Genomic DNA, 25,557 nt, shown 5'->3' with positions numbered 1-25,557 from the left:
TAGAAGTACCACAACACCCCCTATAATAACTTTGAGATGCCCCCCCCCCCCCCCCCCCCCACACACACAACTCCTTTTTGCGTCAGGACCCCTACAATTACAACCCTGTGAAATTTCAGATTTAAATAGCTAAAATCATGACATTTATTATTTTAAAAATCCTATGACTGTAGAATTGACGAACATGGACCGTGAATTTGGTAGGACCCTACTCAAGGACCACCACTGCTATAATCAAATGTCTGTATACCAGTGGATTCAGCCTTTTCAGCAGGATTAGTGTGGCACCAGTCCATAACTTAATATAACAATTCCCAGTCTTGGGTCATTGTAAATTTCAGTCCTTAGTGATGTACATAGGTGTCACCTAGGAAGTAATTTGAAACTTTGAACTTATTTCACGTGGCACACTAAACTGCCATCGTATAGAAATGATTTTCAGTCAGTCATCAACTTAAGTTGCATTTAAAAGTGACCTAGACATCCTATATGTGTGCATGTATATCAGTCAGTCGTTGTCTATCTTGGAGTAGTATTGTAAGTTTTTTCCTTTTTGATTCTTCATTGTACTTTAAAATCATTTACTGTAAATACAAAATTTGTTGATCTGAATCAGTTTTAGGTTTGTTTTTTTTTTTTTTTTGCTACTGTTCTGTGTTTAAACATTCTTATTGGATATATTTAAAATACATGTTGATTTTTTTTTTTTTTTTAATTTAAACAAATAAAAGAACTCGGTACACTTCATTTTTTCCCCTCAGATCACACATCAAATAGTTTGCGCAGCCCAGCAAACCACCACAACCAACAGTTCTATAAATGAAGATCCTTCTAAACAGGTTTCATGAGTTTCTACTTGTATTTAACTTTTCTAGAGTTTTTTATAGCATTTCATAATCACATTTTATTGCTTTTTATTGGTGGTCTGTTTTATTTTCCCTAGAAATCTATGTGGACTGAACATAAATCACCAGATGGAAGAACTTATTATTATAATACCGAAACAAAACAATCTACATGGGAGAAGCCAGATGATCTCAAAACACCTGCTGAGGTAAACCAAGTTAATTGAAAGATATGGAACAAGTGACTTAAAATGAGTTCAGTGTACTGTCCAGGAGACATGCATTAGAATTTTTATTTCAATGTAATTTACAACCGTAAACACCCCCGCTCCAAAAAACAAATTTTATTAATTCTAAATAACTGTCTATAACTGAATTGGGATTCTTCAAGATACTCATTGATGTGCTTTAGAGATCACAGTGTGACATCAGGTTTACATTTTGCCGCTTTTCTTCAGGAAATATTTTCATTGTATGCATTGCAATATATTTTAAGTTGATTTTAGGCTTATTTTTGGGTTGTTTTTAGGATAGTTTTGAAACGTAATAAGATTTTTAACAAACGTTTTTGCTCTCTGTTAGCAATTGTTATCTAAATGCCCTTGGAAAGAGTACAAATCTGACTCTGGAAAGCCTTATTACTACAATTCCCAAACAAAAGAATCACGCTGGGCAAAACCCAAAGAGCTTGAAGATCTTGAAGGTAACAGTAATGGAAACTAAGCAGTTTGTGTATAATGTAAATGTTATTTCTACATTTAGGACTGTTAGTTTAGTGGAGGAATAGTTCTTCCTATTAAAAATTAAATAGACTGAAATAAAAAAGAGATTCTGGAGCTTTGCCCCAATAATATAACATTATAACTGAACAGAACTGGTCTGTCTTTATTTTAAATTGATCAAAGTCTCAAAGATTAAACTTAATTCAATGTCCTCCTATTCAGTGGATTTGAAATAAAAATGGTGTTAGCTATCTTACTTGAAAATCAAAATTATGCATGAAGATGTGTTTGTAAACGGCATTGATATTCTGTTTCCCCACTGCCTCCGCCAACCATTGCTTCAACATATTATTGTTGGGAAAAGCTAATTTATCAAAGTCAAAACTATGCATCCCTCCAAAGTGCATGTGCGTAAAGCTTTATTTTGAGATTCTGTTTAATTTTGGGGACTGGGAGATGCTGGGGGGAGAAAACCACCAACATCTTTTATTTATGTAAGATCATATTATGACACACAAGAATATAAATCTAGGTCTCATTTGGATTTCTTCTTGCTGTTCCACAAAAGTAACATCATAGTTTGTTCTGGTGGAGTGTAATGCTGCATTAGGTGTTTACTTTGAATGGGGTATGGTCAGTATTTTTGGTAAATCAAATTCTTCAAAGGTGAAAAAATTACAAATGTTAAAATAATTTTAAGGAAGCTAAGGTAATAGAATAGTACAAATGGGGAGAGTTGGGGGTCAGGGTCGGAGGAATTCCAAAGATTAGAGAAGCAGCACTGGTATTTAAAAACTAGATAGAACAAGATTACTGAAAAGGAAAGATGCAGTTGAGTAAACCCTATTTGTCTGTATTGAAAGTAGCATTGTTGCCTGATGAAACTGAAAATATTTACTTCAGTTTGAACAAAAAAGAAAAAGTAGTAGTTCCAGAAGGCTGATTTTCTGTGTTTTGGTGCTTCTAGAATTTCATTTAAATCAACCTATCTTTTAAATTATTGAAACAAGAATACTAACATCATAAATATCAACAATAAAAGAACAGCTTGATCTATTTTTGTATACCTGACCAATTTCTTAAAATAAATATATATATCAGTAAGTTTTCTTTTCCAAACATAAGCATCTTGTGAACAGTTGCATTTTGAATAAACATTTTCTTCTTTTGCCCCTATAGCAATGATTAAAGCTGAAGAAAACAGGTATGTTTCTAAAAATACTTTTTTTATTAAATTTGTAGTATCAGTGACTATTTTTTTCTTTAACTGAAATAACCCTGATCTCTTGAAATAAACTTCTAGCTTGCTTTCAATCTCTACAGTGTTTTTAATACTTGATTACCAAAGTATTTTTTCATTATTTAATTTTAGAAGTGCTTTTAATTTAAAAATATTTGAACTTCTGTCCCTGTATTTCTGTTAAGTGGTACAGTTCTAAAAAAAAAAAAAAAAACTCCCCAGTTTTGAAATTGTTTTAGTTCTTTATAACACTTCGTAAGGTAGGCCTAAAACTCTTGGTGATGTTCTTAGAACTGTATTTAAAGTTTAATATTTTCCTTTAAGGTTAATTGAACTTACATGACTATAAAACTTTTATTTCAATTTTCTTATTTCATGTATTCAGCAGTAAACCAGAAGAATCAACTCCAACATCTTCTGCTCCAGCTGTTGCAACAGAAATTACAGATACCGTCACTGCTGCCGCCGCCACCACCACCACCAGTGAGGTTGAAACTGCCGTGGCTACTACTGCAGCCACTGCCATTCCTGCTGTAACGGCTGCTCCTGAGGCTGAAGCTTCTACAGTAGCTGCTGTTGTAGAAAATGAAAGTACAGTAACTACAACAGCTGAGGAACAAGTGCAGCAAACTACTACTACCACCACCACTGCCACCGCCGCTGCCACAACCATCGCCACCCCTGTTGTACAAGAGCAGAATGCAGAAGCTGTCACTAACACTGTAGAGGAAACTTCTAAACAGGAGGCTTCAGTGGAGTAAGCAAAATCCAATAATTTGGCTTGGAATACAGCTCCTTAATCTAAGGCTTTTTAGTGTTGAGAGTTGTGGGATTGTAGTTACATTGGAGGTGGCTAAATTTTTTGTTCAGATTTTTTTCAAAAGAAAAAAGGAGAATGGAGCAAAGCTAGTGGAGAGAAATGGTTAAGAAAAAACACAAGGGAAGAAAGCATTTTAAATTATTTTTTAAAAGCCCCCTCACATCTCTCTCAGGTCCTTCATTTATTTGCCAAATTTAATTGGGGATTGTTGGGACCCATTACTTTTTGTATTTTATTTTAGAAAAATAAAGAAATGTTAGATAAACAATATTAAAACATACAGCATACAGATTGCCACTCTGTGAATAGTGAGTTAGACTCTTTAAGTATTTGAGAATTTTAGCAGGCAGCATCATCCTGAAACACCCATGTGCTTGTCTGTAATTTAGAATATACATTTTTAAAAATACAAAACGAAGAAAAAACATGTAGCCCACTCTGAATAGGTTGTTGTCCACAACTAAAAAATCCAAATCAAATAAAGCCACCAAAGTTTGTATCACACCTTCCCAACTGACTGCAACTACTCTATGCCTTCCATCCCTCACCAAAAGCCTGTAAAAACAGACAAGTTTTGCAGTGTACTTTGAAGGTCAGTAGTTTTAGGCAAGATTAGGAGTAATTGCAAAGTCAAGACTCTTTCACAATTAATGCCCTATTTTCCTCTCTCTCCCTCTCACTTAAATCAAAAGGGAGATAATTTGAGCAGGCAGTTGATTGTAATAGTGGCACCACTATTGCAAAGAGAGAGGTATTTTTAAAATGACTTGTTCAGATAATCTGTTTCTCAGTTTTCCCCCCATAACGTGTATCATTTTATTTTAGACTAGCAAATTATTATTTTTATATAAAGTATTAATTTCCATCTTATTAAACTATATATTTGAAAAATATTTCTCAATAAATGTCTGTTAATTGGACATCTCTTAAAGTGATAATGACCCTTCTTTAGGTTTAACTGAAAAATGGTGTATTTACCTAACGTATATAATATTTTGTCTTTAATCCTTAGTGTTGCTCCCAAAAAAGAGGAAGAGGACACCCAGCCAGTTAAAAAAACATATACATGGAATACGAAAGAAGAAGCAAAGCAAGCATTTAAAGAACTGTTGAAAGAAAAGGTTTTTTAAATTGAGTCAACTACTCTTTAAACTCTTCTGAATTATTTGCCTGAGAAATTACTGATTTATTTTTTTAAAAAGGTTGACTTTCATATTGGAGTAAAGGAGGGAAAAATGCTATAGAGGAAGTGTACTTGTTTATATATTTATATATTGCCTATGCTTTTTAAAAATATTTGTGTTAATCAGGGGGCTTACAGCTCTTCTCCTTCCTATGTTTTTCCCTAGTATAATGCAATTTTAAACTCATAATTTTGTCCAAAATCTAGAAATTGATGATTTTTAACTCCCCTATGAAGATATGGCAGAAAATTATAAAGATGCCGACTGACAAAGGCAAAAACTGTCACTATGTTTAACCGCAGTTGGAACAAGAGTGACTTTCACATTAAAATACATTTATCGTCAACAAAAATCCATTTCCTTTTTCCTTCATCTTACTACAATTACTAAAGCCGTGTGTGTTTTAGACAGGTTTTCTTTTATGATCCATCCTTTGTGAAGTCATAATACTGTTGTTATATTCCACATTCTTTTTGAAATTACAGTAAATGTTATAAATGTATTATTACTTCACTGCAGGATCAAAAATATGGAGCCCTATACAATTGTCCTTTGGCATGCTTTCTGAATTTCCTACCATTGTTCAAAAGGTAGAAGGGATGGTGAGAGAAGAATGATCTAATGCTCAATTTCCCTCTGAGTCTATTTATTGATGGATGTTTTCTGTAGTGTGCCCAACACTCTAGTGTCCAAATGCAGTAGAAGAGTGCCTGAAAGAGAATCAAATGGTAGAAATAGTGATGATCCTAAAAGTGCCCTGTATCTCTCACTCTCACTGACTGATTTATGAAAACATCACTTTATTTTACTAACATATTGTACATAGTTATTATGAAGGGGGAATAGTCTGTCTTTATACAGCTCTCCTGTTAACATCAGTGAGAAGTCTGCTGTGCCTCACTACACAAATGAAATACTTCAATCTAGTCTATCAGTATTTCCAAGAAACTGTATCACCATAGTATGTTGGTACCAAATCTAATGGTTACATTATTGATTTAATGTCTTCACAGCGTGTACCATCCAATGCCTCATGGGAGCAAGCTATGAAAATGATCATTAATGATCCTAGATACAGGTACTGCTTCCTCTCTTCTCTTTAATCTACATTGTTTGTCACAGACATAATGTATATATGCTTTGCCCTCATCAGTGTCATATTTGAGCACTGAAATAGGATTTGATCAAATACTGACAGTTCCTACACCAAGCCAATTTTCTTTTTTTTGAGTCTGACCTCTTATTAAAGTAGCAACATACCTTGGGAGCTGAATATGTTCACCAATGAACAATGGAATGGTACATGGTCTTAAAGCAAAGATGTATTAGCAGTACTAACTAGAGTTAAACTGATAGATGGTCTTCACATTTTTAAAAATCTTCCCTGAAATAGGGGTTTATGTTTGTTATAATGGAGATGCTGAGAACTTTTTTGGCCATATTTTCAAAAGAGCTCATTGCTCTCGTTGGGTGCTGAACAGACTTGAAAATTTGGCTCTATACTTAATGTCCAAAATGCAGCCTGAAAGTAAGACCTCTTATGAGGCTATTTGGTAGTATTTTATAAGAAAAGTTACTTTGGCTTAATAGACTTTATTTAAAGACATGAAAGCAGATACAATAGCCTGAGTATTAATGTAGTTCTGTAATGTAGGCTTCGCTTTGTTTCACCACACTTCTATTAACATTAGTGTTTGTATTTTATTCTGTATGTAAATAAATTTGCATTATTACTTTTATTTTCTAATTCCCATTTTGTGTACTTAAAATCTTGTTTTTCTTGCTGTTCAGTGCATTGGCAAAGTTGAGTGAAAAAAAGCAAGCCTTTAATGCTTACAAAGTCCAGACGGAGAAAGAAGAAAAAGAAGAAGCAAGATCAAAATACAAAGAAGCTAAAGAATCCTTTCAACGTTTCCTTGAAAACCATGAAAAGATGACATCTACAACGAGATACAAGTAAGATCAACTTAATGTACCACAGTGACCCATCACCGTTTCAAGTTCAACCTTAAATTTACTTGGCTTGGTCTCTGGTGAACATGAACCTTTGTATAACGTTTCGTCTTTGAAAAATCTAAAGGCTTGTCTGCACTTAAAACGCTACAGTGAAGACACTACCTACGCTTCTCCTGTCAGCATAGGTAATCCACCTCCCCATGAGGTGGTAACTAGGTCAACAGGAGAATTTTCCTATTGATCTACTGCTGTCTACACCGGTGGTTAGGTTGGTTTAGCTGTGTTGTTCAGGAATGGATTTTTCGCATCCTGAGCGATGTTGTTATACCGACCTAATTATCTGTTGTAGGACCAGGTCTTTAAACTACAGTATGATGGTGCATAAGTGGAGCTGATAGTATTTGAGTTCAAGTATCTAGAAACGAAGGTAATACGTTACGCCATATTTTTATTTAAAAATAAACACAATCTTTCCTATAAATTACATTTTAATCTTTCTGTTTCCTAGTATGGTGCTGTTGTGTTAAATTTCATTTTTTGTTCAAGAAAACAGTAGAATACTTAGGGCACGTCTGCACAACCACTTGTGCAATACTCCAGCAGGCCACGCAGTAACTGTCCATGCGGACCCTGCTACTGCGTTCTAAAAGTTCCCTAGTGCACATTGACGTGCAGTGCTTACTTTTAGTGCACAGCAGTAGGGTCCACACGGACACTTAGAGCAGGGCGTGAGTTAGCACTGTAGATTTATACCCCATTTTGCCACTCAGTAAGCTTTGGTGCAGACATGCCCTTAGTGGCCTTTCCCATATCACCTGGCTGATAACTGGAATGAGCCAGACAAGTTACAATTCTTTTCTCACAATAATGAAAGAAATATATAATAGGAATAAAACTGAGGTTAGTTACATTGTTTTTTAATTACTTGGCAGTGTCATGTAAGAATTAATGTTACTACTATCAGTATAAAAACATAACTCTTTAATTTCTGTAATGCTTTGTCCAAAGAGAACTGTTATTTTTCTGACCTACAACCGTAAGAGTTCAGAGTGGGAAAAATTCTTTGTCATGTATAAATTGTAAAACTAATCTGAAAATAGTTCTTGATCACAGTTACCATTGCTGGTATTCCTGATGCCACAAATGATGAAGTTTCATGAGCAGTAAGTTCAGTGCAGAAGATTGCAGACAACTTTCTTTATGCTGGTTTGTTGCAGAAGAATATTTTAGTATTTAATTTTTAAAATAATATGTAAATCACTGACAAACTGCTGTCTTATAAACAGATCTTTTGTAAGGTTTGTTCCCCATCAAATGAATTGATTCTATAATCCCAGTTAGTTTGTTTTTGTAGACAACTTTTAAGTTGTCAGAGAAAGATTTAGGGAAGATTAATGAATTTTTTTTCAGATGGAGCTAATTTTTGGTTCGTTAGCCTTTACAGTGTTCCTTTTAACAATGAAAGCAATAAACTTTAGCTTTAATTCAAAATGTAAATTGTAGGCTTACCTCATGCATTCTGAGATGCAGAGGGTTGTCAGTATAGGGGGCCCAGGTTGTGAATTTGCTTCTTCTGGTGTACTGTCAGATCCAGAGATTTAGCCATTTTGGCATGATACAAGGCTAAATACTTCTTTTTTTTAAAGCCAACCTTTTGCCTAATCCAAAGCATTGTCTTTATTTTTTCTTAAGATCAACTTTGTTTTATAAAGCTGCTTTTCCTACACGGTGCGCCTTAGATGTCACAACTACCTATTATTAAAATATATAAATTTGCAATAAAATTGTATTGGTGGAGAATCACAACATAGCATGAAACCTGTTGTCACCCTTAATGTTTTTAATCTTTATGATTTATTCTTTTTTAGTGTTCTAATTCAAACAGCAGCTTTATGGACAGGGTGAACTCTATTAATTTGTATGTTGTCTGAGATTAATGGTTTTTGCATGAAGATAAAGTGCACAGTGCATTTGTATTTTTGCAACAGTAAGAGTGCTTACTTGCATTTTTTTTCTTTAAGTAAATATTCATGTAGGCAAAGCAAAAAATCCGTGCTGGTCTTTTTTCTAAAATGCGAAAGCGGAAACCAATAGACCAAGTTTAGGGAGGCAGGGGTGGAAAACTATTCCTACTCACCTCTTCTGAGGGGGTAGCCTTACCTGGTAAACTTTCGCATTATTTTCTGTGGCATTTTCAACTAAGCATTATTACCTGATAGTACCCATATCCTAATCATTGCTGGTAACTTCTTTTTCTAGCCTATGAATTCGTCTCGTATTTTTTGTGATGGTAGTTATGAACATGAATTTATTCTTCTCTTCAGCAAAGAAAGCTGTGTGCTGGTATTCCTTTTCCAGTTGACTTTATGGATTGATATGTGAATCTTGGTTTAGTATTCACATGAGACAGTTGGCCCCAGGATCAATGTGAAGTACAATTTTTATAAAACATTTTATAGTGCAAAGCAAAATCATTGCTGAATCCTATCGCACTATTAACTTGTTCTAATTAAACACTTACTTCAATTCCAAAGGCTTTCTTTACTTCTGACTTTTTACTTAGGTGAACATATTTGCTTGAGCAGTAAATTCAAGTTAGTAGACCACTAAAAAACTTGAATGTCTTCCAGTGGTGTGGGTGTTACATTGGTTTGTTTCTCTAGGACTTGTAAGAATAAAAATACAAAATCTAACTCCACCACCCCTCACTCTGTTGCACCCTGCTTGTTAATAGGAACAATTAAAATCAGAGAAATAGATGTCTTAAATTTTGGAGACTTTTCAGGACTTTGTGTTCTGAAGACTCTAAGTGTGTGTATGTTCAAAATAGTTTCTAGCTCTGCTAGTTGTGAAGATAGTGGGATTTGGTTTAAGTGTGAAAATGTGTACCTTATTGGCTGCATAGTTACACAGGAGCATAGTATCAAAAGAGATCAGTACTCATCCTGTTTATTCCCATATACTGATAACTTTGAAGCCAAAATACAGATTTTTAAGGCTAGAAGGCACCCTTGGATTCTCTAATCTGACCTCCTGTATATTATGAATTAAAATTGAATTAAAATGGGGTGTATGAGTGTGAGTGTGTGAGAGAAAATAGTAAGATTCTAAATTGAGTTGGGATTTGTATATTGTGCCTGTCAGTCTTTTAGGCTTGTAATCAATATTACCATACAACCCCCTGCCCCCCAAAAACCTCAGCTAAGTAGTCATCCACACTTTAGCTTCTTTCAGTGTTGCCACACACTGCTACTGGTAAAACAGGTGACTCTTGTATTCAGTTCTGAGTGTCACCAAATCCAGGCTGTAGCAGACTAAGGCCTGGTGTGCATATAAAGTTGCAGTAGCTTAACTAAAGGTGCAGTGTTGTATCAATTGAGTTAAAACAGTGCAACGTTTCTGTCTGGCTATTCTCTTATATTGTTTTAAATATGGCTTACATCTGTTTAACAGGGGCACTCTTAATCAATGGAAGTGTCAACCACAAAGTTGCACCAGTTTAACTTTATCTGGAAGTCAATAATTGGGAGCCATTGCGAGTGATGTAGCATAGGTGTTAAGGACTGCACCTGGATGCCCAAACAGAGTCATCCAGGCCAAGCCATTACCACTAGTCCCAGATCATTTTACAGCAAACACCCCCACACACACCCCAATATTTAAAAAGGGCTCTAGAGGTGTTCCCGGCAATTACAGACCGGGAAGTCTAACGTCAATACCGGGCAAATTAGTTGAAACAATAGTAAAGAATAAAATTGTCAGACAGAGAAGAACATACAATTTCCCTTTACAGAAACCATGTTGACTTTTGCCCAAAAATGTATCTTACTAATCTATTAGAGTTCTTTGACGGGATCAACAAACATATGGACAAGGGGGATCCAGTGAACAGTGTACTTAGATTTCCAGAAAGCCTTTGACAAGGTCCCTCACTGAAGGTTCTAACGTAAATTAAGTTGTCATGGGATAAGAGGGAAGATCCTTTCATGAATTGAGAACTGGTTAAAAGACAGGGAACAAAGGATCGGAATAAATGGTAAATTTTCAGAATGGAGAGGGGTAAATGGTGGTGTTCCCCAAGGGTCAGTCCTAGGACCAATCCTATTCAACTTGTTCATAAATGATCTGGAGAAAGGAGTAAACCATGAGGTGGCAAAGTTTGCAGATGATACTAAATTGCTCAAGATAATTAAGACCAAAGCAGACTGTGAAGAACTTCAAAAAGATCTCACAAAACTAAGTGATTGGGCAACAAAATGGCAAATGAAATTTAATGTGGCTAAATGTAAAGTAATGCATGTTGGAATAAATAACCCCAACTATACAACTAATCAGGAAAGAGATCTTGGAGCCATCGTAGGAAGTAAATAAACCTGTTTGAAGTAATATGCACAACTTGACCCAAAGAGAGAGTTTTACCTAAATGTTTCCAGCCAAAATGTGAAGCTTTGTGTAGATACTACCACCACTACATTTAAATCAGTATGTGCCAATAAGTGAATATGTGTATCTTTTTTTGGTGGATTTTTCTATATACAGAAAAGCTGAACAAATGTTTGGTGAGATGGAGGTCTGGAATGCAATATCAGAACGTGATCGTCTTGAAATTTATGAAGATGTCTTGTTCTTTCTGTCTAAAAAAGAAAAGGTAATTATTTTTCTTTTAGTTTTCAAGGTTTATCTCAGAGAAAACAATTTAATCTGAACCTATTGAAGAAAGTAAAGAATTTTCTAGGTTGTTTTGAGTCTAACTTTTCTCTTGCCAGTGACTTAGGAAACCCCATTTAGAACTGTTTCTCATTGTACAGTATGTAATTATCACTTCCCTGAAATAGGCTTGCTGACTGCAAATCTATTAACTTCATTTTCCCACAAAGAATAATCTGTTCAATGTGGATATTGCATAAATTTATATAATGGCTTTTATTCAAAAGTGCTTTATCATACTCTGTACTATGTATTGAAACAAATTATGGGCCAGAACCTCAGCTGGTATAAGTTTGCATGTTTCCATTTACATAGCTGAAAAATCTGATTTTATATATATAGTATGTAGCACTTGTTCAACTGTGCATACTATCACTGCACAACATTTTAAGACACAAACTGAAGAACAACATATGTAATTTAAAAATGTAAGGAGAATTTAGATAGAAATTTCCCTAAACGTAGGTTCTGATCACATATAATCAGCAAAAAGCCTGATAAATTTTTTGCAAGCATACAGACCTTAACCCTGGAGTTATAGAGCTCTGCAAAGCAGCTCTTCCCCCATGGTTCAGCACTGGTTCTTTACACTCTTACAGTGTGTCTACACAGCAGCTGCAAGATACCCATTTACTAACTCTGCTTAAGGTAGCATGCTAAGAACAGCAACATAGCCACAGTGGCTCAGGCTAGCCACCCAAGTATGTACCGCAGTGATCAGGTGGGATTGTATTCAGGCAGCTAGACCAAGCTGTTGCTTGTGCGGTCACGTCCACACTGCTGTTTTTAGCATGTTCGCTTGATTAGAGCTAACGAATGTACTTCAACCTGAGCCGGGAATTCACCGCCCAGCTGCTGTGTAAATATACACTTAGGACAGTGGTCCCCAAACTTTTGAGGGTTGCGCCTCCCTCTTACCCCTATCCCCCATGTGCTCCCTCCCCCCCCGGAGTGGGGCTGTGGATTGGAGGGGGGGGGGCGGCAGCGGCGTGAAAAGGGGTAAGGGGTCCAAGGCTGGGGGTGGGTATAGGGCCAGGAGTGGGGCTAGGGATAGAGCTTCAGCCTGGCCCTGGTGGGGGTTAGCAGCTGGGTCCATGGCCAGGTGTGGCTCTGCTTCCGGGCTGGGAATGGAGTCGCGGCCAGGGGCTGAGAGAGGGGGCAGGGCTTGGAGTGGAGCTGTAGCTGGGCCTTTGTGGGGGCTGCCAGCCAGGCCCCAGCCAGATGTGGAGCCACAATGTGGCAGGGGGCAGGGCCAGAACAGATCTGGGGCCACAGCAGGGCTGGGTGGTGCTCCCTTCCCACCTCCTGAATGTTCCTCGACGCTCCCCTAGAGGGGTGTGCCCCACAGTTTGGGGACCTCTGCCTTAAGGTCTGTCTACATAGCTCAAGTAAGCTAGGCCACATGAGCTAACTCGAGTTAAAATCGCAGTGAAAACATAGCGATTTGGCTTTTAACTCGTCAAATTCAATCTCAAATTCCCCATAGGCTTTAATTTGAGCTGCTAATATGATTTTTAAAAGCAGCATTGCTATATCTTCGCTGCTATTTTAACCTGAGTTAGCTGTTGCAGATTAGCTAACCTGAGATAACATTTTGTGTGTGTGCATCCATCCCTACCTTAAAGAAGAGTGCCACCACTGTATCATCAGTAGTCTGGAAGGTCTGGCGTCTCTAGCCCGGAGGCACTGCCATGGACCTTAGAAGTCCAGGCAGCTGTTGATTGAAATTGATATGATTCTTGCTAATTTCATTGTTGCTATCACTGAATCAGAAAAAAGGGCAAATTTTGAAATACTGAAATTTCCTGTGAAAACTGAGTTTTGGCCAGCTCTAAATGTGGTAAGATTATGGACAAGGTTGTATGGCCATGGAGTCAAGTGATTTTAAAATCTATATAGATTATTTACTGTTTATGTGTCCAAAATTTGTCATTTTCTTTGTATATAATCAGAGGGTGATACTTGATCTTATCTGATGTGGTACTTTAGGAAAATTAATGCATGACTGATTTATTTATTTATTTTGCCCTGACTACTCACTTTAGGAACAAGCCAAGCAGTTACGAAAGAGGAATTGGGAGGCTTTGAAAAACATATTGGATAACATGGCTAATGTAACATACTCTACCACTTGGTCGGAGGCCCAACAGTATCTGATGGACAATCCTACATTTGCAGAGGATGAAGAACTTCAGAGTAAGGGGCGGCGGGGGCGTGTAGGAATGTCTTGAAGAGGGTGTGGAACTGGTTTAGTGATTATAAATAGTTTTTTTTTTTTTTTTTTTTGCCAATTCAGCAACTACTAAATAATGCCAGCTGCCAGCAACTTATGTGAAATCCTAGAATCATAGGACAGGTCTCCTGTACTCGTGGCAGGTCTAAGTATTATCTAGACCATCCCTGCAGGTGTTTGTCTAACCTGCTCTTAAAAATCTCCAATGATGGAGATTCCACAACCTCCCTAGGCAATTTATTCCAGTTCTTAACCACCCAGACAGTTGGGAAGTTTTTCCTAATGTCCAACCTAAACCTCCCTTGCTGCAATTTAAGCCCATTGCTTCTTGTCCTATTCTCAGAGGTTAAGAAGAACAATTTTTCTCCCTCCGCCTTGTAACAACCTTTTATGTACTTGAAAACTGTTATCATGTCCCCTCTGTCTTCTCTTTTCTAGACTAAACAAACCTAGTTTTTTCCATCTTCCCTCATAGGTCATGTTTTCTAGACCTTTAATCATTTTTGTTGCTCTTCTCTGGACTTTCCCCAATTTGTCCAAATTTTTCCTGAAATGAGGCATCCAGAACTGGACACAATACTCCAGTTGAGACCTAATCAGCACGGAGTAGAGCGGAAGAATTACGTCTCCTGTCTTGCTTACAACATCCTGCTAATATATCCCAGAATGATGTTCGCTTTTTTTGCAACGATGTTACACTTTGTTTATGGTCCACTATGGCCCCCAGAACCCTTTCCGCAATACTCCTTCCTAGGCAGTCTTTCACATTTTGTAGGTGTGCAACGGATTGTTCCTTCCTAACTGGAGTACTTTGCATTTGTCCTTACTGAATTTCATCCTATTTATTTCAGACTATTTTTCCAGTTTGTCCAGATCATTTTGAATTTTAATCCTAGCCTCCAAAGCACTTGCAACCCCTCCCAGCTTGTTATTGTCCGCAAACTTTATAAGTGTACTAGCTATACTATTATCTAAATCATTGATGAAGATATTGAATCAAACTGGACTCCGAACTGAACCCTGTGGAACCCCACTCATTATGCCCTTCTAGCATGACTGTGAACCACTGATAACTACTCTCTGAGAATGTTTTTCCAGCCAGTTTTGCATCCACCTGATGTTCAGATAGTGTTCAGTATAGCAGCCATGTCCTATACCTTGCCCTCAAGTAGACCAGGGCGAGATCATGTCTTGTATGTCTTTCTAGAAAGTGCGGTCTAGGCGTCATTCTCCAGCTCCTAGTGCAGACACAATGTAAAGTGTAAGAAGGTAATTTACTGTCCATGACAAAGCAAACCCTGGCCTCCCTGTGAAGACTGAATTGGTCCCATATTAGAGACAAAGTGGGTGAGGTAATATCTTTTATTGGACCAACTTCTGTTGGTGAGAGAGACAAGCTTTTGAGCCACACAGATCTCTTCTTTAGGTCTTCTGTGTGGCTTGGAAGCCTGTCTCTCTCACCAACAGAAGTTGGTCCAATAGAAGATATTACCTCACCCACTTTGTGTCTCTCATATCCTGTGACCGACATGGCTACAACTACAGTTGTCCAGTATTGTTCACAGATCATGGTTCTGGGAATTTATTGAAATATTGACAAATATCCCTTATGCAGTCTTCCCTGTTTCATGGCTGTCTTTGGAAATGTGGGCAATAGCACAAGTGCTATTCTCCTCAGCCCAGTGTTTTTTATGGAAGTCCTGTATTTGTTAATGATTAGGATCCTTCAATATGAGACCAATTCTTCTGTGTAGCTTCTATCTTTCGTCACCACTGGATAATGCCCTCCGATTATTAGACTTTAGTGATGAATGAGGAGAGAAGCTGCTAACAGAAAATTATCAGGTAAGAAATTTCTCAGTCGGAAATCTTTTCTTCTTTCTAGATATGGATAAAGAAGATGCACTGATTTGTTTTGAAGAACACATCAGGGCTTTGGAAAAAGAAGAGGAAGAAGAAAAACAGAAGAGTTTGCTTAGGGAAAGGCGACGACAACGTAAAAATAGAGAATCTTTTCAGGTTGGTGAAACTTTTTAAACTTTAAAATCTAACAGCGTTCAAATATTCCAGACACATTCATACAGTCTTTTTAAACTAAGGGCACTAGGTTTTCTTGGCCTGTCTAAAATATACTGATAATTACGTATTCCCCTGTGTAGTAAGTCAATTTCCCCATATAGCAATGAAAGGAGTGACACATTTTAATAAGTAGGAAAATGTAATTGGAATGTCAGAAGAGGGGATAAGGGACTGCCGGGGCAGGTGTTGTGCCTGAAATTATTTTTTAAATTGTGTTTTAACAAATGATTAGTTTCAATTTAATAGTATTTCTTTCAATCACTATAACATGAAGTATGCAAAACACATTTTCAAATATGTGAAAATGGACACTTTTATTCCATCCTATTTTGCAGTTATTTTTGGATGAATTACATGAACATGGGCAGTTACATTCAATGTCTTCCTGGATGGAGTTGTATCCAACCATAAGTTCTGACATCAGATTTACTAACATGCTTGGTCAGCCTGGTAAGACTACTTCCTCTTCCAACAATGTAGAAAGTGATACAGGTACAGAGACTATAGATTTGGGGCAAAATAGAAGTGTGATGTTTATTTTCTAATTGATTTTTTAAAAAGTGCAGCTCTTTGGTTAGAGCTAGCTTTTGACTTCTCTAGTTTTTTCATTAGGATCAACTGCACTTGATCTTTTCAAGTTTTATGTTGAAGATTTGAAAGCACGTTACCATGATGAAAAGAAGATAATAAAGGACATCTTAAAGGTGAGGGAAAATGTGCTTTCCTTAATAAGAGGAACCAATATATTATTCAAATTTTTTAAACTAATAATGTAACTCTTTGACTCTGGGAGTTGGGATTTCACGTTGCGCTAATGCAGTGTGCATTAGCGCTAACGTGAGAGTTCCTGACCTACCTGGTGCCAAGGAGGTAACTCTCTTGCAGGATAAAGGATTTCTGGTTGAAGTGAATACTACTTTTGAAGACTTTGTTACGGTCATCAGTTCAACTAAAAGAGCTACCACTTTAGATGCTGGAAATATCAAACTGGCTTTCAATAGTGTAAGTTTTAACATTCCCGTATGTTCATATTAAGAAAATTGATTTTAAAAATTTTGTTTTATCAGGGTTTGCCTACACTACCTCTTAAGTCGATGTATATTACATCACTCAGGGGTCTGAAAAGACATTCTCCCACTGACATAGCTTCTGCCTCTCATTGAAATTGAGTAATCGTGCCAACGGGAGAGCACTCTCCCATCAGCGTAGCGCGTCTTCACCAGACATGCTACAGCAGCACATATAGTGCAGTAAAGTAGACTTGCCCTCAGAAACTGAAATATTATTTTCTCTGCATCATTTTAGGTATATTTTATGAGTACTTCAATAAATATAGTGTGTAAAATATGTTGCTGATTAAGGGTGTATTTCTTGATATTACCAGTTTTGAGAATTCAGATTGGAGAGGCAGAGTTCTTGTTCAAAATCTAAAGAACTCATCCTAAAGTACAACTGTAGGGTAGGGATTCAACCATGTCTTTGCAGTTGTAAGCTGGTGCTTTCTAATGAACTTGCATTCAATATTGGCAAGTTGTAACAATCATTATCTATTGTGTCGGACATGGACTTCATTTGAGACATTGAGAAAAGAACAAATATAAAATTTAAGGTTGACTAATGGAGCAGATAATGTAAATAGGCACAAACAAAATGGTTAAATACCAACGTTGAAATATCTTGAGGCAAAACTACATGCTACTTAATTATCACTCTTCATTACTTATGTGGATGTTACTGTCACTTGACTGATTTCATGACTTACTTTCTGTAGTTGCTGGAAAAGGCAGAAGCCCGTGAACGTGAGCGGGAGAAAGAAGAGGCTCGCAAAATGAAGCGGAAAGAGTCTGCATTCAAGAGCATGTTAAAACAAGCTACGCCCCCAATTGAATTGGATGCTGTCTGGGAAGATGTATGTATTGTCACTTTTCACCTTCTCAAAAATATTGTTTGTTAGTGGTGTGGTTTGCATGCAGATATTTTATGAATAAACTGTCGTATCTCATAGGCTCCAGCTCAGTGTTATTCCTATCAGTATAACTTACACACATGAAAATAGTTCTGTCCCATCTTTTAAAAGAACTTCCACTGAATTGAGATAATTTAATTTATTTTGCAGTACTATTTTTAACTGAGAAAATGATTATTCTAAAAATATAGTTCCGAGGTGTGAAAGGCAAGCAGTTCACCATAAGTACTTAAAAATCCTATAGTGTTGGTGTTACTTATACAAAAAAGTTGCAGATCATTATGTAGTTCTTTTTCATTTTCATAAGACATTTCTGGCAGGAAAGTTCTTCTGTGTAGATCTGTTTTAATAGCAGGTGTTCACTTTGCTCTTTATTTAACTAATTATTCTGCATCATAGGTTGCATTCTGGTAAAGTCCCACATCTATTAGTTATTATCTGGGTAGTATTCATACTCTAAAATTTTTTTATAAAAAAAAAATATATATATTGTCATGAAAAACATTAAAATATTTGAGCGATTTATACAGTGCCCAAAGTTTTTTGAAGTTAAAATTTAGGAGATGTGTGAGTACAGTTGGGTGAACCACTTTGGATCAAATGGTGACCTCTTGTATCTTTTCCTCCAATATCTTAATACAGCATGTTCATAGATACTCATTCAACTCACACATCACATATTTTTAATATACACGTCTTTAATTATTAAGTGGTTAGTAAAATTCCTCAAATATATACAAGTAACAACTAAGCTGTAAATGTAATTTGTAATAAATGCCGTGGAAAGTGTCTTCAAAGAATATACTCTGGGTCATATTTAAAGTTTCATTGCTCTTCAATTTTAGAATATGTTTTGAATCAAAATACCAAAGTAATTGGTCTTAGATGTTGGCTAAAGAGACAGCTTCCTTGAAACCAATGTGAACTGCATGCACATGATCAGTGATAGAACTTGGCCTGATACATTGATAGGAGCACAAAAATTGTCTAAAAATTTCCAACAATTTTGTCCTCGTGCATCTCAAGCAACAGAGTAGATTTTGACAGGTCTTGTATGCAAAAATGCATGCTCTTTAACTGAGAATTAGTTGTACAAATTCACTCCAAGCTGTATTTAGCATTCAGTTACTTTATTTAATCAACTTCTGATAATTTTTAGTGCATACATGGATGCTAATAGTGGTGTGTCAAAAGATAGCTCGTCAAATTGTTGACTACAATGACACGGCTAAAAGAAGAGAGCTGCTGTTTCACACACTTAGAATGATTGGAAAGAAAATGTAGGAAAAATGCATTGATTGATTGGAGGTGTTTACCTTACTTTCTATTTATTTGTGTGTGTGTGTGTGAGTGAACGAGCTTAAGTTTTAAGTGATGACAGAGCACTACTTATTTTAAGCATAGCAGAAGTGAACTGTTAAAGATTCATAGATTCATAGATTCATAGATTATAGGACTGGAAGGGACCTCGAGAGGTCATCGAGTCCAGTCCCCTGCCCGCATGGCAGGACCAAATACTGTCTAGACCATCCCTGATAGACATTTATCTAACCTACTCTTAAATATCTCCAGAGACGGAGATTCCACAACCTCCCTAGGCAATTTGTTCCAGTGTTTAACCACCCTGACAGTTAGGAACTTTTTCCTAATGTCCAACCTAGACCTCCCTTGCTGCAGTTTAAACCCATTGTTCCTGGTTCTATCCTTAGAGGCTAAGGTGAACAAGTTCTCTCCCTCCTCCTCATGACACCCTTTTAGATACCTGAAAACTGCTATCATGTCCCCTCTCAGTCTTCTCTTTTCCAAACTAAACAAACCCAGTTCTTTCAGCCTTCCTTCATAGGTCATGTTCTCAAGACCTTTAATCATTCTTGTTGCTCTTCTTTGGACCCTTTCCAATTTCTCGACATCTTTTTTAAAATGCGGTGCCCAGAACTGGACACAATACTCCAGCTGAGGCCTAACCAGAGCAGAGTAGAGCGGAAGAATGACTTCTCGTGTCTTGCTCACAACACACCTGTTAATGCATCCCAGAATCATGTTTGCTTTTTTTGCAACAGCATCACACTGTTGACTCATATTTAGCTTGTGGTCCACTATAACCCCTAGATCCCTTTCTGCCGTACTCCTTCCTAGACAGTCTTTTCCCATTCTGTATGTGTGAAATTGATTTTTCCTTCCTAAGTGGAGCACTTTGCATTTGTCTTTATTAAACTTCATCCTGTTTAACACAGACCATTTCTCCAATTTGTCCAGATCATTTTGAATTATGACCCTGTCCTCCAAAGTAGTTGCAATCCCTCCCAGTTTGGTATCATCCGCAAACTTAATAAGCGTACTTTCTATGCCAATATCTAAGTCGTTGATGAAGATATTGAACAGAGCCGGTCCCAAAACAGACCCCTGCGGAACCCCACTCGTTACGCCTTTCCAGCAGGATTGGGAACCATTAATAACAACTCTCTGAGTACGGTTATCCAGCCAGTTATGCACCCACCTTATAGTAGCCCCATCTAATTTGTATTTGCCTAGTTTATCGATAAGAATATCATGCGAGACCGTATCAAATGCCTTACTAAAGTCTAGGTATACCACATCCACCGCTTCACCCTTATCCACAAGGCTCGTTATCCTATCAAAGAAAGCTATCAGATTAGTTTGACATGATTTGTTCTTCACAAATCCATGCTGGCTGTTCCCTATCACCTTACCACCTTCCAAGTGTTTGCAGATGATTTCCTTAATTACTTGCTCCATTATCTTCCCTGGCACAGAAGTTAAACTAACTGGTCTGTAGATGTTCAGTTATAGCCAAAAAAATGAGAATGAATCTAAACTTTATGGCAGAAACATAGGTAGTTATCGGAATATGACAATCTTAATCTTTGGACATTTGGAAGTGTCGGACACGTATACATGAACTTGTTGGGGTGAGGGGTAATTCACCCTGTAGTAGTAAAATATGTTTTTCCATTTATGAAATCATGTTTGTTTTACTTCATTGTTAAACTTACACGTGTGTCTGTCTTTGTGTAGTAGTATTTCATTCTGTGTTATTCCTTTGCATATAGATCAGAGATAGATTTGTTAAGGAACCAGCATTTGAAGACATCACTCTAGAATCTGAAAGAAAAAGAATCTTTAAAGACTTTATACACGTACTAGAGGTAATTTTTTTTTTTTTTCGTAGCACTTTTGTAGCAGTTTTTTTGTAAGAAGAAAAACTTTCCAAAACTGTACTGAACTGTCTTATTTTGTGACACAAATATTAAAGCCTCAGTCTGAAAGTAGTGAAGTGTATTATGGTTAAGCTATTTTCATGTGTTTTATTTTTTTTATTTGTGATTGAGCTGTTTTCATCTAACTTCCCTTTTCATACACCACATTCTAAAATAGTTACCTTTTGGGCTAAAATTTTCTTACCTATGTAGAGATGAATTTTTTTAGCAAATTTGAATTTTTGAAGGGATTATAACTCAATCTGTCTTTAAGCTACAGATGGTTCATTAGGCTGATGTAAACTGCATCTTGTTTTATTAAAATTTGATTTGGTGTTTTGTTTTTTTAAGAGATTTTAAAAACAAGAATTTTGAAACTTCAAATTTGGCATAAAATAGGTCTTAATGAGCAGTACATACTTCGCCAAATTTGGGGGGAGGGCATTAAAATTAGTAATGTTTAAAAAATGCAAGACTAAACATGCATAATGGAAAACTGAAGCTGTTTCCATCCATCTTCAAAGTGTGATGCTAAGAGATTCCTGACTCCTTTTTTAATGCTAGATTTTACAGCTTTAACGGTGCATTAATGGCAGTTTCTTTAAATTTAATTTTTAAAAAAAGTAATATTGCATATTAAGAAAGGTTACAAACAGTAAGATTTCAGATGTTACATTGTTTTAACAAATTGATGTCAGAGAACATGAGTGTCTCTTTTGGACTGGTGCTAAAAATTGGTCAACTTGCTTCGGATTCTTTAAAACAATTATAATGTTTGGATTATTTTATACCACAGCACGAGTGTCAACATCATCATTCAAAGAATAAGAAACATTCTAAAAAGTCTAAAAAGCATCACAGAAAACGGTCTCGCTCCCGTTCGGTAAGACCCTTCTTAGAATAATATGTGAAAGCTATATTTACAACATATTGTCTTGCAAGGTTAATATTGAACTCAGAATGTGCTGTTTAAAGGGCTCAGAGTCTGATGATGATGATAGCCATTCAAAGAAGAAGAGGCAACGCTCAGAATCTAGATCAGTTTCTGATCGTTCTTCCAGTGCAGAATCTGGTAAGATATTTTCCCCTTTCCTCTGTTAAAACAAGCCTTGTCATGATAATGTTGGGTCTTAATGTTTTATTGATACTTACTTACTTTTCCATGTATTTTAGAGAGAAGTTACAAGAAGTCAAAAAAACACAAGAAGAAAAACAAAAAGAGGAGACACAAGTCTGTAAGTACAGCTTTTTATTGGGGCTGTCAAGCGATTAAAAAAATTAATTGCATGATTAATTGTGCTGTTAAACAATAATAGAATACCATGTATTTAAATATTTTTGGATGTTTTCTACATTTTCAAATGTATTAATGTACAATGCTCACTTTGTTTATTTTTTATTACAAATATTTGCACTGTAAAAATCAAAAGAAATAGTATTTTTCAATTCACCGAATACAAGTACTGTAGTGCAATCGATGTAAAACTTTAGAGCCTACAAGTCCACTCGGTCCTACTTCAGCCAATCGCACAGACAAACAAGGTTGGTTACAATTTGCAAGAGATAATGCTGCCTGCTTTTTGTTTACAAAGTGACCTGAAAGTGAGAACAGGCATTATTTGCATGGCACTGCTGTAGCCGGGGTTCCAAGATATTTACATATCATATGCGCTAAAGATTCATATGTCCCTTCATGCTTCAACCAACATTCCAGAGGACATGCGTCTATGCTGATGACAGGTTCTGCTTGATAACGATCCAAAACAGAGCAGACCGATGCATGTTCATTTTCATCATCTGAGTAAGATACCACCAGCAGAAGGTTGATTTTCTCTTTTGGTTGTTGGGGGTCCTGTAGTTTCCACATCTTAAGACTTCAGAAAGCATGCTCCATACCTTGTCCCTCTCAGATTTTGGACGGCACTTCAGATTCTTAAACCGTGGGTCAAGTGCTGTAGCTATTTTTAGAAATCTCACATTGGTACCTTCTTTGCATTTTGTCAGATCTGCTGTGAAATAGTTCTTAAAACAAAGTGTGTGTGTTGGGTCATCATCCAAGACTGCTATAACATGAAATATATGGCAGAATGCAGGTAAAACAGAACCGGAGACATACAATTCTCCACCAAGGAGTTCAGTCACAAATTTAATTAACGCACTATTTTTTTCATGAGCGTCATCAAAAGTAGGCAGCAGTATCTCCTGTAAAAGTAAACAAATTTGTTTGTTTTAGCGATTGGCTGAACAAGAGGTAGGACTGAGTGAACTTGTTGGCTCTAAAGTTTTACATTGTTTTTGTGTGCAGTTATGTAAAAAAAAATCTACATTTGTAAATTACACTTTCACGATTAAGAGATTGCACTGCAACACTTGTATGAGGTGAAGTGAAAAATACTGTTTCTTTTGTTTATCATTTTTACAGTGCAAATATTTGTAATCAAAAATAATATAAAGTCAGGACTGTACACTTTATATTCTGTGTTGTAATGGAAATCAGTATATTTGAAAATGTAGAAAAACATCCAAAATATTTAGTAAATTTGGTATTCTATTGTTTAACAGTGCGATTAATGACGATTAATTTTTTTGAGTTAATCGTGTGAGTTAACTGCAGTTAATCGACAGCCCTACTTTTTATTCTAGAGCTAGCCAATGAATACATTTAATGCTCTTGCTTTTCACTTAATCTTTGAAGGTACTTGTAATCAGCCCTATTGCCTTATAATATCATTACATGAAACCAGAGAGATGAGAAGTACTGGTAGCTTAACAATAACTTCCTGTTCTCCACACATACACTTTAAAGTAAACCATTTCTGAGGGCTCAGTTCTGAGTATTATGAGGTCAAAGTTGCTTATAAGGGTAAATCTTGCTAGAGTGATTGCCCCCATGGCCACCTTCAGGACTGTCGTCATGGCAGCCATAGGAGCACTCAGAGATGGGAGTCCTTTTTTGCTCTTGCCTTATGCCAGGGATCACTCCCTCTTGTCTGTCCGTGTTCCAGAGCTATTTTGGGAGCTTAGATACAATGCTGATTGGAGCAGTATAAGAACTCAAATAGAATAAATGACAACATAGCTGTTATGTTATCTTTTTCTGTGTAAGATTCAGGACTGGTGAGTGTCCATTGGCATGGGGAAGGGAAGTGGTTTGGGTTTACTGATAAATTATGGTGGTCACATTGCCACATAAACACAGGGTACTTTTATGTTTATTTTTGTATTTTTTGAAGTTGTAAAACTTTTTTGAGAGTGGTAGCCCTCACAAGAGGCCCTCATATGGGGTAGACACTGTTGAGTAAGGTGTGTGGCATATAATTCTGGTGATTCAACAACAGTCAGACCGTTATGTGTTAACTGCCACCGGAGGGCCAATGGTCAGTGTGAATGAAATGTTAAACCAACATTGCTGTTGTATTTATTTATTTAGATTTAAATAATAAATGTTCCTATCCAAGGCTGTAGGCACCCTAGTGTAATTAGTATTACCACAAAACACCAAGAGTATTCAGGTAGGACCTCTGCCAGCAGCTAGCTATAGAGATGTGGCTTTCCAGCCATTCCCCATTCCAGGAAATACCATCAACCCTTTGCAAAAGCCGAATTGAATAGATGACTTCTGCATAAATACCTAATTGGTCAGGAAGCATCTAGTAGAGCATTGTGTGGATCCTGCGGGATCCCAGTCCCACTGCAGGGCTCTAGCATCTAGTGCAGTGGTTCCCAAACTTTAACAACCTGTGAACCTCTTTCACTAAAATGGCAAGTCTCACAAACCCCCTCCTAAAAATGAATATTTCCAGGGATTTTCTCCTTTACCTGAGTATAAATTATAAAAGCAGTGATCTTGGAAATATACATTTTTTTAATGACATGCTTATTACACACTATTTATTACTATTATTATTCATCATTACAGTATTTTATTACATTATGAAAACCGCAACACTCTTCCAAGATCTCACTTTCATAGCTTTTATCACTTTGAATAAGCCTGTTTATAAGACAAGGCTCCTGTGTTTCATCAAGGAGTATCAGATGTGAAACAGCATGAAGGTATTTAAGAAGCCAACTCAGAGTTCCTCCTACACAAGCATTCAGGTCTTGAGCAGTTCAGGCAAACAACGCATGTTACACCAAAGCTTAAACTTACTGTTTTTAAAATTATTATGGAGAACACTAGCTGCCTATTTAATTTTAAAAACAGTAAAAAAATATCCACCTCCCTTTCCATTTCTTATAAGGAGGCTTGAAGTTAAAATCTCAGTGTGATAGATATGCTTGCTTTGATCTGCTTAGCTCTTGGAAGTCCAGGGGCTCTGGGCTGCTGGCCTATGGGGTCCCTATGGACAGCTCTGTCCACCATTAGGAAATTTTTTCCCCGATAACCCCCTGTAACATTTCGTGAACCCCAGTTTGGGAACCACTGATCTAGTGTGACCTAATCCCTCATATGTATGATTAAAAAGCAAAAGAGTAGAGTAAGTTCTCCTCTGCCCGTTTTAATTGTTGCTATGTTTCAAGTTGAAGTCAGCCTACCTATCTTTCTTTTTAAATCATTTGTGTATGCATTTGCCTCTGTATTGG

General features: G+C 36.7%; 1 protein-coding gene across 7 annotated transcripts in view; it reads left to right on the top strand.

Annotated features, from left to right (window-relative positions):
- The window catches only part of PRPF40A (pre-mRNA processing factor 40 homolog A), a 50,001-nt gene that overhangs the window by 18,112 nt on the left and 6,332 nt on the right, over positions 1–25,557 (top strand). For 3 of the 7 annotated variants that reach the window (XM_034785968.1, XM_034785962.1, XM_034785967.1), the window contains exons 6-24: positions 762–839; positions 944–1,054; positions 1,428–1,548; positions 2,747–2,771; positions 3,193–3,564; positions 4,640–4,748; positions 5,825–5,889; positions 6,603–6,767; positions 11,307–11,415; positions 13,520–13,670; positions 15,593–15,726; positions 16,122–16,278; positions 16,387–16,490; positions 16,672–16,788; positions 17,558–17,695; positions 20,824–20,919; positions 21,767–21,853; positions 21,946–22,042; positions 22,144–22,205. In XM_034785968.1, the coding sequence (XP_034641859.1) occupies positions 762–839; positions 944–1,054; positions 1,428–1,548; positions 2,747–2,771; positions 3,193–3,564; positions 4,640–4,748; positions 5,825–5,889; positions 6,603–6,767; positions 11,307–11,415; positions 13,520–13,670; positions 15,593–15,726; positions 16,122–16,278; positions 16,387–16,490; positions 16,672–16,788; positions 17,558–17,695; positions 20,824–20,919; positions 21,767–21,853; positions 21,946–22,042; positions 22,144–22,205 (2,298 nt within the window). The remainder of the gene's footprint in view (positions 1–761; positions 840–943; positions 1,055–1,427; positions 1,549–2,746; positions 2,772–3,192; positions 3,565–4,639; positions 4,749–5,824; positions 5,890–6,602; positions 6,768–11,306; positions 11,416–13,519; positions 13,671–15,592; positions 15,727–16,121; positions 16,279–16,386; positions 16,491–16,671; positions 16,789–17,557; positions 17,696–20,823; positions 20,920–21,766; positions 21,854–21,945; positions 22,043–22,143; positions 22,206–25,557) is intronic. The other 4 variants (XM_034785963.1, XM_034785964.1, XM_034785966.1 and 1 more) reach the window with 4 other exon arrangements.

Source organism: Trachemys scripta, chromosome 11 (genome assembly GCF_013100865.1).
Source record: "Trachemys scripta elegans isolate TJP31775 chromosome 11, CAS_Tse_1.0, whole genome shotgun sequence".
Taxonomy (NCBI): Eukaryota; Metazoa; Chordata; order Testudines; family Emydidae; genus Trachemys; species Trachemys scripta.
This window is presented reverse-complemented; position numbering and strand designations above follow the sequence as displayed.